The sequence below is a fragment of the Sinohyriopsis cumingii genome, chromosome 11, assembly GCF_028554795.1.
Source record: "Sinohyriopsis cumingii isolate HCF-2022 chromosome 11, ASM2855479v2, whole genome shotgun sequence".
In the NCBI taxonomy this organism is placed as follows: Eukaryota; Metazoa; Mollusca; class Bivalvia; order Unionida; family Unionidae; genus Sinohyriopsis; species Sinohyriopsis cumingii.
In genome coordinates, this window is record NC_142971.1 from 38,302,200 (window position 1) to 38,317,238 (window position 15,039).

At 36.4% G+C, this 15,039-nt stretch overlaps 1 protein-coding gene across 1 annotated transcript; it reads left to right on the forward strand.

Annotated features, from left to right (window-relative positions):
* The first annotated feature begins 6,013 nt into the window (after nt 1-6,013).
* On the forward strand, nt 6,014-11,427 carry LOC149787940 (uncharacterized). The gene is made up of 3 exons (XM_089974203.1): nt 6,014-6,171; nt 7,865-7,989; nt 8,810-11,427. The coding sequence occupies exons 1-3, from the start codon at nt 6,138-6,140 to the stop codon at nt 9,296-9,298; spliced, it is 648 nt and encodes a 215-aa protein (XP_089830329.1). The 5' UTR covers nt 6,014-6,137; the 3' UTR covers nt 9,299-11,427.
* The last annotated feature ends 3,612 nt before the right edge of the window (nt 11,428-15,039 follow it).

The following is a 15,039-nucleotide window of genomic DNA, read 5'->3' on the forward strand; positions in this document are numbered from 1 at the left end:
TAGAAATAATGGACAGAGGAGTAAATAAACTCAAACATGATATCTGACAATGTATTTGTAGACTAGAATAGGTTGATGGACCCATTTTATATCTGACAATATGCTTGTAAACTAGATTACGTTAATGGACGACCCATTTTATATCTGACAATGTGCTTGTAAACTAGATTACGTTAATGGACCCATTTTATATCACCCACCATAATGAATATTTAAAATTGTGTAGCTCCGGTGCTGGAATTTATAAAAGATGTGTATACTCGCTCATATTTACTAAACATTTTCTTCAGCAGATAATTTCTTTTTGTTCTTTTTGTGTTTTTCGACTCTTCCCCCTCCCCCCCCATGTTCTTCTTTTGCAAAATTTCTGAGCTTGAAGTTATTTACTTGTGCCTTTCCTTTCATGTATAAGTAACTGTAATATACAACCATTAAGTTCCATCGGTCAGTAGAGGTTTGCTCTTTTTTTTTATACTTTGCTTTATCTAAAATAATTTTTCAAACATAATAGGTACTGTTTCAATACACTCTGAACCTTTTGTCTTTTTTTTTTTGTTTCAATGTTATATCAGTTATCTTGAATGATATATTATATTTTATATTCAGTGACTGAGTTCTGCCCTCAAGTACTGGTTAAATAGCTTCATGAAATGGACTGTGAAATTTGATACAAGTCAGTAGGGCTCATAGTTCTTACAAATCTTAGATAGCAACCAATAACATGTTATGTCCTGCTGCATATATTTTATGGTGTGCCATGAACTTATCTCTAAATTCTTGGATTTTTATTTAAATGAATTTGTTAGTAGACTAAACATATTCACTTGCATTTCCAAAGTCGTATGTGCTGGATGTAATATAAATTACATTGTCAGTCTGAAAAATATATTCGTTATTCCGTATCGGTAACGTAATGACACTCAGTGTAGCTTGATATGTGTATTGACACGATAAATACCCTGTATATTAATCATTTTTGTATATTTATTAGTTTTTGTTTATTAATTAGTTTTAACTTAGAATTTCATTCTCTTTTCTGCATTATTGCAAATGACTGAATACAATCTCTTTTAAAGAGAAATAAAGAATGTCGGTCAGTCATACATACATAATTAATTTAGTATGTTACTAAGAAATTTTATTGTTGTTGTTTTTAAGCGAAAGAGATATAGCATTTCAATTTCTAATTTAAAAAGTGCTGTGCAAGGGGATCAATTTATAATAATAATAATAATGAGGACTTTGTATAGCACATAATCTTTAGAAGCTCTAAGCGCTTTACAACATTAAACAACACCTATAAGATAAAAACATATATGATGATATGATTACAAAAACAAACACAATACAATTAAAAAACAAACAAAACATGCTGAGAATATTTAAGGTAGGAAACACTATTAGGTCTTTAAGTTTGTTCTTGTAGTCGAAATAAGTCAGTTTTGAGAGCCCTCTTGAATGTGATCACTGTGTATTTGTGTCTAATTTCAGTGGGCAATTTACTCCACGTTGCTGGGCCCTGGTATGCAAAAGAACGCTGTCCATATGACTTTGTTTTCATAGTGGGAATAATGAGTATACAGTTGTCAGAAGAGGAGCGTAAGTATCTTGCTGGTGTGTACACATGGGTGAGGTCGGATAGGTATGTTGGACTGGAGTCCGTCAGTGAAACGTAGCACAGAGAACAAATTTTGTGTTTGATTTTGGATCTAATGGAAAGCCAGTGTAGGGTACAGAGCAGCGGGGAGGTGTGCTCTGATCGTGGTACTCTAAGTATGATCCGAACAGCTATGTTTTTAACGTTTTGACGTTTTTGAAGTAGATGTTGAGATGAACCAGACATAATTGAGTTACAATAGTCCAGTCTTGAAAGTACTAATTAACACACACAAGTGTTTTGTTTTACTGGCATCAACTGAAAGATATCTGCGAATGGAGCTGATGCGTCTCAGCTCAAGATATGCAGCCTTGCGTACATGACATGTTGGTGCAATGTGAGAGTACTGTCCAGAGTAACACATAGGTTTCTTATTGATCGTGTGAATTTAATGTTGGTGTTGCTGATATTTATTGTTTAAGGTAAATGATGTGAATGAGAAAGTCTTTGTGTTGTAATCAGAATGGCCTCAGTTTTATCATCATTCATCTGCAGCGTGTTACACGTCATCATGATTTCACATCAGAAATGCACCTCTCTACACCTTGGATGGTAGCATCAACTTCAGTTGGGTGGCTAGATTTGTATATTTAGGTGTCATCAGCGTACAATTGGTGAGACACTGGATGATGATCTATGACACTTAAGAGCGGATGAGTGTACAGAATGAAGAGAACAGGTCCAAGAACAGACCCCTGTCGAACTCCACAACATAGATCATCTGGGCTGGAGTGTATTCCATTTGCAGACACAATTTGTATCCTGTTGACCAAGTAGAACTTGAACCACAGTAAGGCTGTATCATGAATGCCAAATACATCCTGGAGACGGTGAAGTAATATATCATGGTCTATTGTGTCAAATGCTGCAGACAAATCAAGGAGGTTGAGGATTGTAATCTTTCCGCTATCCAAAGCAGAGAGAGAGAGAGAGAGAGAGAGAGAGAGAGAGAGAGAGAGAGAGATGTCATTAACTACTTTTAGAAGAGTAGTTTCAGTACTGTGGCAAGGGCGATATGCAGATTGTACATTGCTTAAAAGACTGCTTGAATTCAGATGAGATACAAGCTGGGATAGAACAACCTTTACCCAGATTTTTTATATGAATGGGAGATTAGAAACTGGGATGTGTTCTTTAAATCGTTATGGTCTAGTGTTGGTTTCTTCAGCAGAGGCTTTACAATGGCAGTTTTGAAAAATGATGGGAATTCCCCTGATGAGAGAGAAGTATTAATAACATTAGTTAGTGAAGGCAATACTGGATCTAAGCACTCAAGTAGCAGTGATGTTGGAATTGGATCAAGTTCACATGACTTTGGTGCACTCTTCATCATGACTGTACGTACGAAATCCATAGAGACAGGTTCAAATGCTGCTAATGGTTGCCGCTCAAATTCTGTATCCCTACTGTATGGTGACGACGAGTCAATTGAAACTATAGTGTCCAGCATATCTCTAATGGTTTGTACTTTGTCACGGAAGAAATTTGCAAACATTCCGGAAGGTCGACTGGAGAGAAGGTAGTTGGAAGTGGTGTAGATTTGTTCCTTGACATTAGCTTGTTAGTAATCTAGAAGACCTCTTTGCCGCTAGAACTTTCCTAGATCTTAGTAGTGTAGTGGGCTGATTTTGCTGTATGTAATATATTTGTGACATTCTTATTAGCGGCTTCATAGATTTGCTTATGAATAGTGAGTCTGGTGGAAAGCCAACGCCTCTTAGCTTTACGGTGGTCTCTTTTAGCAGTAGACGCTAACATAACTTTAAAAGTTACAGGGAAAAATTACAGACATGGCAGCCCGCACATAGGGGCAAGGCCCTCCCCGGATTTCACCTCTAATCATGTTTTAGCCTACATTCGTACAACTTTATAGCTGACCAGTATGTGGCTCCCACCAATCCCACTCCGTGAAAAATTTCAGCTGCCCTTGATTATAGATGTCCTAGAAGCCGACAAATACAGCTGTTTGTGTGACGTTGAGATTGGGGTTTATGCCACTAAGTTTCCTCACTTTCTGGCACAAGTCTGGCTTTCATTATTATAATCCTTCATATACATTAGTGTAGGATAGGAAATTTCACTCGTGGATTAAAATTTGACGCTGGACAATTTTTTTACCGAGTGACTGACCCAGAATTGTTTATCCAAAGGGTGGAATTTTCCTATCCAACTCAGAAGCCTAGTGGATGATTCTTTTTCTCACATTCTGAACGAAAAGTCAGAGTCGATGTCAGAATGGCATAGTGTGAACGCTGATGTAACTTTCAAACAGTAAAACACGCATTAAAATTGTTGTCATCCTAAGACAGAGCGTAAAAAGTTAGGTCTAATTTGAAAACTCATTTTCAAAGAACATTTGTGGCCTAGTGGTCGAAGGCACTCGTCTAAATCAATTACAGACACATCTGATACATGTCCGCTTGAGTTTGAGTTTAGGCTCAATCGACTTGGGTAAGTGAAAAAGATTGCTTGTAGTTTTTCCCGTGGGTCGGTGGCTCTTCCTGGTGGTCTTCTTCCACCATATATATACAGGCCACCATGTATAATCTTTCATGTGCTGAGAATTGGCGTTACCCCAACCCCCAATTTAACATAAAATAAAAACCCAAACAAAAAACAACAACAACAAAGAATAAGCAATGGTAGAAACACCTACGGTAAAGACAATAAACAGCGTTCGACATGCATACTTCAGATAGATTGAGCAATGATGCAAATGTGAACAGGTAAAAAAAGATCCATTATTATACATCAGAATAATCACGACAGACAAAAACAAATAAATTAGTCATCCAGCACTGATATATAATTAATTTATCCTTCGGGAAAAATAATGAATATAAGAAAACGTCATCTTCGCGAACAAAAATTCCGATAATATAATCCTATCTGCACCTTGGCGTATCGAGGAGATATTTCTAAAGTTCTTCAAATTTGAACACTGTTCCTACATGATTGAGACACGAGGAGCACACAACTTGAATAGACTGATAAATAAGCAATTTTCCACTGTCTGTTCGTGTTTGTGCAAACACCTTTCACTCAAATATACCTGTAATGGCTTCCCCCTGGTACGTAGTCATACTTTCGATGTTAAACTTACAAAGTATCCTTTTTAAGTAAATGGTTTCCACCAATTTAGGCTGATGTACGATGCACCGCTGTTACGTGCTATTGTTTAGTTGGAATTACATACTAAGAGAGGCTGCTCGTGAAATCCAATAGATATCGCTAGGACAAAGTACTAAAATACCTGTTGGATCCTCCAAGGTGTAGATAGGGTTATCATATCGGAATTTTGGCTAGCGAAGATGAGAAAACGTAGTCTTGGCTGACCTTTGGATAGGTCGAGAATGGCGGTAGCTGTCACTGACACAGGTGCTCGACACGAGCTTGATGTTGAGACAAATAAACAATAATCTAAAGGAAAAAATCATACAGAGTGACAAACATACCTTAGATTACCCCCATGACCCGTAATGACATAGGACCCTCTCTGTCATAATATATAAGAGAGAAGGTACGGAAATTCCAAATACTTCGTTCCACCCATGACCCTCGATTTCCTTCTGCTGTTTCCGTCTTTAATGGCACACGACCATACTGTATGGCTAATTTTACTCCTGAGATATTTTTCTATCCATCAAGCTATCATTGACTTTTCTGCGTTGTACCAAACTGAAGTTACGGGCTCCGAAACACAGATGCTTGACGCGAGTTTGATGTTGAGAAAAATAAATAATAATCTAAAGGAAAAAATCATACATAGTGACAAAAACACTTTAGATTACCCCCATGACCCGTAATGACAAAGGACCCTCACTATCATAATATATAAGACAGAAGCTACGGAACTTCCAAATACTTCGTTCCACCCATGATCCTCGATATCCTTATGCTATTTCCGTCTCTTATATATTATGATAGAGAGGGTCCTATGTCATTTTATTTAAAAATATGCACTTGCTTAAAATGACCGCTCCGGTGGCCTTGTGATTAGAGCATCAGCCTCGGACGCGGGAAGTCGCGAGTTCGAACCTCGGCCGAGTCATGCCAAAGACTTATGAAATTGTACTGGAAGCTGCCTCGCTTGGCACTCAGCATTAAGCGATTAGCGTTAGGCCTGGTCGGCCTGGTGTCAGGATAATGTGACTGGGTGGGACATCATGCTAACATGATGCCCCAGTGCTAGACATCACTATAAACTGCCACACTATAGACATCGTAGCGATATGACTGAATTTTAAAATAAAAGCTAAGTCTAAAGTCCAAATAAGATACGCGAACACATAAAACAGGAAATTATCATTTAACATTATTCGTGTTTTATGATCAGGGAAACTTCTTATTTAGTGATGGGTGCGTGTGTATAAAACAGGATGTGTGACAGCTAATAGGTGTTTTCTTGTGCCGCTCCTATGCTCTTCGCTTCATTTGTCAGTGAGCATTTGTCATTTACTGAGGTCGTGCAATCGCTTGGATGCAGGACGATAAAATGGGATATGACGAACCGGGTATACATATTTTGTAGCTGTCTCTTCTTTCTATTTGTCAGCCTGTCTGTCCGTCTGCCTGTTAAATTCTAGTAGTGTTGGCTAATATCTCTTTTGCATTTAGAGATTAACTGTCAAAGTGAGACTTTGTAAATGAAAAAGCTAGTCTTAAAATCTGTAATTTATATGAGAGAGAGAGAGAGAGAGAGTTGATCTCGTTTAGGATATGTATTGTGGTAATAAACTTTACGAACTTTAATTAACCATCTTTTTTATGTTATATATTTAGATTTCCAAATCATTTCTCTTTTGGAAGTCTTTGACAGGATGATTTAAAGCTTAAATACACGAAGGGTGGAGTATAACCTAAGAACAATGTCCCTGTGCATTTTCATATAAAAATATTAGTTAAGACAACGTTCTTGAATTTTGTATAATAATTCTTCATTTCACTACTTTTTCCAAAAATGTTGTTGCATATGCAGCAAAATTATTTACAAATATTCGTGAAGCTGGAATATTCACTAATACTGTTTAATAATATGTTCATATACTAGATACTAGGGCAGAAAAGAATAACTGACCATTCCAACCAGAATACATATTTCGCGAATATTCGAATATAGAAACTATGTTCGAATCTGTATTTGTTCACTTAATTTTTCTCAGCATTTGGAACATTAAGCAAAGAAGGCTAAATTGAATTTTTATGCAGTGTTGAATTAGTTTACAGGGAACAATTTCAAACCATGCAAATCATCCGAAATTCAAGCTCCTACTCATCCTAATTGGAATGTCAAATTATCAATAGGGACATTTTTTCACAGCATCACCATCTCTGCTCATTGTCATTAAGGTATTATTGCAATGATAACACGTGATAACGCAAGTACCGGGGAAAAAATCGTAGTTTAGAAAAGTGTCATATCAAAAGTCAACAACAATATCGAGAATAGCTTGACATTTTCCATTTAATAAATGCAACTGCTATGCATATTATTGGTCAGTTTAACATTTACTTGTGCCCACAAGTCAATATGCAATCTGTCATAAAACAATGGTCAGAGATTATTTTCCCTTTACAAGGTATTGTAAACACGATGGATTCATCACGATTCAGGTCCGCTTTTGCGGAAAAAGCGCGTTTGAAAATTTATGTTGTTTGTTGGTTGTTGCTCTTCAAATTTATGATGACATAAGTTAATGGCTGAGACGCCACAATAATTAACCCAACTTTTAACATGTGATCTCTTTGAGAACCGTTACGAGAACTGTTTGCTGACGAGAACTGGTATGATGACACATCAATTTTGAGTTTGAAGATCAAGATGGAAAATAACGCCAGAAGACATCTGACTTTGAGTCTCAGTCCCCAGAAAAGTTATTCAAGACCCCCAAAATGTCGTGTAATGAAATGTAGAGGACTAACTTCAAATGCTTTTTAACGGCGGGAATCGGATAAATAAATAAATAGCAAACGGACAAATCAAATAGGATCGATTTGTTAGTTTTAATAGCATCGACGATTATTCGAATTATATTCGAACACAGCAAACGAATATGTGAATGGGAAAATTTGGTATTCGTTTCAGCACTACTGTATGCTCATCAGTAAAGGTTTGAAAAGTTGTATAGACAAAATATAATTTGAATGATGCCTGTATAATTTTAAAGTCGACTTACGGTTGAATAATATATGTATGTTCTATTTTAGATACGTATTACGGGAGTTCGCTTGTGCTGCAAAGACGGCTGTCTTGTCCAGCAATAGGTGTCAGGACAGGAAATTATGGAGACGCCTCTTTCGCCCAAGATGAAGTAGACTTTGGCCGAGCACAGGTGACCATAATTTTAAACAATGAATAAACGTTTATAACTCTCAATTTTCAGTGCGAATGCAACCAGTATGAAGTGGTAAGATACATTTTATCCCTCAACCGCCTTGACATTGAACATTTCAAAACAATCTTTATAAATCACCCCATGGTATCAAAATAACACTGTGCAATTAGACCAAAAGAAAAAGCGGGTTAAAAATCAGTTTATCATAAATAGGGCATGCAGAACTGGGATTTGTTTTCAAAATTCTCATTTCTTTCTTTCTTTCTTTCGATTATAAATATTACACTCTGAAGTAAGCACAGTAATTGAGTTTCGCTTTCAGGGCACCTAGGTCTGACTAACAAAAATACCTCAGCTTTTATTCCTTTAAGAAAGTTTTGTTCTGCATTCATTGCCTTTCAACAATTATACAGTTTTAATTTTTAAACCGTAAAGCTTTGAGATCTCCAAGTTACAAAATTGATAATTGTTATGTTCTGTTTTTAATTCAGAAAGCAATATGACTCAATTTTATTTTAAAAAAGATCATTTTAATTTCGCCTCGTGATTTCCCAGGTTAGGCAAATATACAAACATTGTCAAGAGTATCATTATGTTTGATAAAAAATCTCAATATAAAGAAGCACGTTTATCGCTGAAGTGATGCTCTGTAAAGGCCTTGACATTAGTTATTCATGTGTGCGTGAGAAGGAGGACAATGTGACTAGGAACCGACTCAAAAACGTCGACATTAAACCTTTGTGTATTTCATGACTGAAATATTAGTAATTGATTTTATATTAGTGTTAACTAATTGGAGGATTATCTTCCTTTCCAGGAATATATTAAAGCAACGAATGCCGCTGAAACGGAAGGAAACCACTTCAATATTAGGCGGAACTTCGTCAGCAGTTTAATGGACATAGCCTTGCTACTCGCCAATGTCTCTCAATTAAGAACGCTGCTTTCATCCAACGTGACGCATGCATATTATTACGTGAAGTGTGGTCTGGTCGGGTTTTCTATATTTCTGCAGATGATAGTGACAATCTTGTTATTCATCATCTGGAACATTGAGAACAGACATAATGACGAGAAAGAGAATCAGATTATAACTGTGGGTATAGGGCAAAACTCTGGTTTTGTCAGTACAAACGGATCCATGATTCTCCAAAGTACCCTGAACTTAAATTCTCTTTCTACGCCCAGGGGAAAATGTTCTTGTAACACGAGACTGTTGGACACCTTTGTAATTGGGTTCATATTATTAATCATTGTGGTAAATGTATTTATCACCGGGCTTGGAATTGACGTTAAAGAATGTTAAACATATGTGTGTCCAAAACAAGATGTGTTATATACATACAAAACATGAGCAGCGTTGAATGATGAATAGTCTTCAATAATTACGTCTTCTACTGTGTCGGGCCTGTATAACTGAAAAGTTGTGGGTCGTATGGACCACTAAATTCTTCTCCTTGTAACTATCATGTTTTATTATTTCGCTAGAAGCTACCGGTCATGACTAGTTTCATCCAACATATTTAGAGCACTCGAGAAGCTGTTACTCAAGGACGAGCATGTTGAGATGCTGGATTGGTTAAGAACAGCTAATCACATAGCATTTTACTTTTATTGCTATAACTGGTAATGGTTGGCACCATCTTCGCTAACCAAAGTTCTGATATGTTAACTCCATCCACAGCCCTGACGATGAGTGTTTTATTCGCAATCGTTTAAAGTGTTCGTATCCTGATGGAAGAAAAATAAACGTGCTGTTCAGAGATGCCTCAAGATGTGGCGATCTTGGGTAAAAGTAAATTTGCCCGATCCAAAAAAAAAAAAAAAAAGAACGGAAGAAAAATAGAGGCAGAGAGAAAGATATAAAAAAAGAGAATGTTTACTCCTGAGTAACATCTACTTGGATGCTTTAAAACTGCTTACGCTTGCGTAACTACATTTTATGGGTGGGATGAAGATGAGGCTCTGTCTACTTTCACATTACTCAGATTTGATAACGAGTGGAGAAATAAGAGGCCATAGCGGTTACATGGGTTTCATGGACCAGTTTTTGCTAGTTTTTTTAAAAGCTCATATCTGACTTAATAATAATTAGCGTCACTCTCAACTGAACTGCAACGGAGCAGAGACAAAACCAATTGTTCAAGACAAAATTGTTATCCAGTTAAATTATTGGAGTTCTTTGCAAAATGTATGTAATTTTTTTGGTATTGTTCAGGTGTAAGTAAATGTCAGATATAATATAGTATGTCATATTATTCCACGTTTCACACGTACTTCATACAGTTACGTTAACCTTGCATGGCCCGTGAATAAAATTCTGCAGACAGATGTCACCTCCTGCATGGCATTCTGGGAATATAACGGTACATTTTGATTCACATTTGATGGCAAGGATTGTAGGGATAAATTCCGATCTGTAGGCGTAAACTTGTCAAACAAAGGGCAGTAGTACTTGAATAAATCTATTGTGGGTACAATTGTCACTACTTGGAGGAACATTTACAGAAACAAGGAGGTACCCCTTGAGTTTAGTGCATCGTACTTGAGGTTTTCCTTACATTGGGGTATTATCCAGTTCTCCGGATCATGTTTTACTTGTGTATGTTTAAATTATTTCACGTACTTAAAGTCTAGACTTTATTCGTTTCATTGGTATATTGATTTAAAAAGTATTATTTAGCATCATGATGGCAGACATATCTTTACATATTCATTCACTCATTGCTTGACATCGCTAGCTAAATGGGTCTTCCCACTTTCCTCCGCCACTTATCAAGTTGATTGGTGATCACTTAACTCTTTTCATGACTCACGGTACTAATTCATTTCCCATAGTAATCCCATGGAAACACCATGATATTAAAAATTAAATACCTTTAAATTCCTGGATGCTCATGATCAAACCTATATTCCTCAGTACATACTCATTAGTGATGCAAGTTTTGTGTGGAGAAACTCATAGGTCCCGCTGCATTTGTTTTTATTTTTGTGAAATGTGTGTTTTCAATTCCGCACAAACAGAAACAGGTACTACTTGCAGTAAAGAGTGTTCCAAAGTCAAGTATGTAAAATGGACGGAACTTTCATCAGTAAAACATTGTGTCTATTTGTTGTAGTTACAGAAAGGACAATCTCTTGAAAGAGTATGATTACTTAAATATTACTTTTCATTATCAACCAATCATGGCCAGACAGACCCAGATATACTCTTGTTTTCTTCACCCATTTATAGACGACTAGTTCCTACTTTTCCACATAATTATTACCGTGAGTCCTTCATTTTATCGAGTTTGTTAACTAACTCGACTATGCTTGTTATAACTTAGACTGCAATGATATATCTATATCAATAAGCATATAAGTTTCTGTTGTTACAGTCGTCAAATTTTCACTGCATTTCTTAAATACTTAAAGCATATTACTTTACTATAATTTGTACCAGTGTTATCATTTTATATAACAATGTTTCAAAATATCATAATATCATCGCGATACAATATGAAATCTCCCAATATTTCACGATATGAATGAAGGCGTATCGCTGCAACCCTAGTTAAAGCACATTTATGTTTTACTGCTTCATTAATTTCCCACTTCACTGAACCGATTATCAAGTTGATCGCCTATCACCTGAGCCAACAGTTATTGAGTTCGCCTTCTAACTTTACTCCACCTGATTTAGCACTGTGATATTTTTCTTTCTTCAATTACTTATCTCGTTTTTTTATACAATGCGTAGCATGCATTCATCAGTGCATTAATATATACTTGAATTTTTTAAACAGTGCCAGTAAAGTCAACTATCAGTGGCTTTCTATTGCACAATCCATAAACCTTTATGAGCTGACCCCTAAAGGACAACTGGATTTCCCCTTAGTGGTCACATGGGTTTCATTCACCAATAGATGTTAGGTTTGAAACTATGCACATTTAACTGAATAGTAATCAGAGTATCTCTCTGCCGCAAAGAGGCAGAGGTACAACATTTTACTTAAGGAAAAAAAAATTCACCAGTTAATTCCAACTTCTATATCAATACAGTCTCCACGGATAGCTGGTTCTGCATGTGATTGTGACTGAATTTGTGGTGTTATTCATTAATATTGTTGTTGATCGTCGTATTCTTCAAAATGTGTCATTGCAATGCTTTCATTTGTATGGAAAATACCGATATCTGTAACTACGGGTTATTTTCATTTTCGTACCGTAGTTATTCATCTCTTCACTATCTTGTCAGTATTTTAGTATTTACCTTTTGCTATCCTTGTGTTCGTTTCATGGGCATTGTTTTGTCTGAGAGTTTATGCCAAAGGCTTCCTGAGCCCAAAATTTGGAACCACTTTATTAGGTCTGTTAAGTTATGCTTAAGATTTTACGCAAAATGTTCATAGAGAAGCTACCCGAGTATAGCAATACCTTTTGTGCACTGTCATTTGTATCCATATGCAACTTTTATTCAAAGCCACCAAAATAGGCCTGCAGCGACAACCTTGGAATATTGTATGTTCTCGATTATAAGAGGAGTTTAATTGCAAACTACTCAGACCTAGATCCGGGTCTGTGCAGTGTATTTCAAGTAATCAGTAGAACAATCAAGACAGACCCTGATTTGCAGGCTCATTATGTTACGACAAACTAGGATTTTTGTTGTTTGCAGTTTGTCTTATAATCAAAAATATACGGCATGTAATTACTGCATCCTTAATTCTTAACTACTTTCTACTTTTCTTTCTCCTTGCAGGCATAAGAGTGTGGTCGTGTAAGCATTGGTGTATATCTATCAACAGCTTACAATTTTATTCTTTAATTCAATTATTTGTTTCCTGGGTCGTGCTGTCCTTCCCGCTTCACACAGGTCATGTGTTGGATGACACAGAGTGAAGGCCGCTTTAGAGTGGAAGTGAATGCAGGAATAAATTATCTTGCAGCACACTGTCACACATCCGGACAGTTCATCTGAGTGACATTAAGGGTATTTAGTTAAGTTTATGCTCCGACATTTAGTTATTATTGACCACAGTGGCGTAGCAACACGCAAGCAATTGCATTGAACCAATTTTTATAATTTGGAGTGAGCCCCATAATGAAGTTTTTCCGCGGGAGGCTAGGGGACAGAATTTCTTGCAACGCCACGCCACTATATTGACCTTATGAACTTTCTCCTTTTATACTTCAGCGGGAGTGGTAGGTTGCAAAAATTGGAATAGAAGGAACTATATTTAGGTCCCAAAACAAGTACTTTAGATAACCCTAACTGAATTAAGTTTACATGATTAGCATTGTAGACGAAGACATGAAAACAGTTGTACAGAGTCAATGGGAGTTTTGTAAGTTGACAATTACTTTTTATCCACATTCAACACGCTCCGGAAATAGACGGAATGTTTAGCTCGCTGCCGAGAGCTGTCATTGACACATTTTACTGATTGTTCAAAACATCTTAACAAACGCTTTATTTTCCCACTTATAGCCCACTTTTCTCCGTAAAATACAATTTCCACTCAAGATAAAATATTATGGAAGGAAATTATGAACCAGTATCTTCTATTTAAACCGTAGTTTATATTGAATTGAAGCTGTCTTGGTCTACATGTCTCTACCATTACATTTGATTAAATATATCCAGATAAATCTGAGCTCCCAGGGAAATAATAAGTGTCAGGCTGGCTTTAGTAAAAAAAATTTTATGGAAAGTCCAAAAATTTAATAATTGTGTAAAACAAATTATGATAATGTCCGCAAGTTTATTCTGGTCATTTGCTAACAGCCATAGTAAAGTGTGTAACATTTCATGATTCCAAGTCGTATCATGCTAAAATAGGTTTGGGGTGAACGTATGGACATACAGACGTATGGACGGACAGTACCAAAGCAATCTCTCCTTCTGCTATCCCAGCGGTAACATAAAACGTTCAAAGTGTGTGAACGAAATTGAAAAATTGCTTCATGACCTGATAATCTAATTAGTTTGTCTACATATAAACACATAATATCCTACACAGATCATTTGGTCATCTCAAGTGGTTTGTATACACCTGCCATGATAACTAGAGTTCTCCACCATATACAGATAGCAAACTTTGTGGATGGCATGCACTTGTGGTAAATAAGAAGACTATCGAATTAAGGGTTAGAAGATCGATGGGTAAGGTCACTGTGACTTACAAAATGAAAATTATTTCAGAAGATAAATTAGTTTCACATCGTAGACCCTGGACAAAATTTTGATGACTTACACGTTGACATAAAAAGCAACTGTTTGATATGGGGGTCAAAAGGTCAAAACTCAATGTCACTGACTGAAAGAAGAAAAGTGGCATTTGCATAGCAACTTCGATCAAAATGTTTTGAGACACTTGCACTTAAAGTAGGAAATAAGCCTAATAATTTTAGGGTCAATATATCAACTGTCGGGGTCATTGTGGCTTAAAGAAAGTGCGATTTGCAGAAAAACGTTTATTCTATAGCATGTTCATCGACCAAACTATGTGGGTGCCTTGCATTTACCGTAATAAAGAAACCTATATATTCTGGGGCCTAAAGATCAAAGAGTACGAACTTATTATTTCTAACAAGAAAAACATGTTTAGTTCAATACTTTTACCAAATGTCCAGGTCATTGAGACCCATTGGTGAAGAATCTCATGTGTCAACCACGACCAACACGTGTCTCCAACCTGACCGTTTTGGTGCTGCGCCATCTGGTGAATACTATCCTCCTTGCTAGCCCACTGTTGTTTACTCCATTATGTCTAACATCAGATTCCATTAAATCCGGTCTTGGCTCCTCCATCTGCCTCCATATTATGAACTATTATGGGTAACATTATATTAGTTATTTTGATTTGGATCATGTCACATTAGTTCTTCGTAAACATGTATTTTTCCTTTAGCTGATATATTCTACAGCGACATGATTGTTTTTGTAAACAAATAGCAGTACATAGCAGTATATCTTTGCTGACGAAACAAGCATACTTATTACATGAATGAAATGTTCTAGTATCATTATAAAATCTTACATGCACAACAGCAACTCTCTGA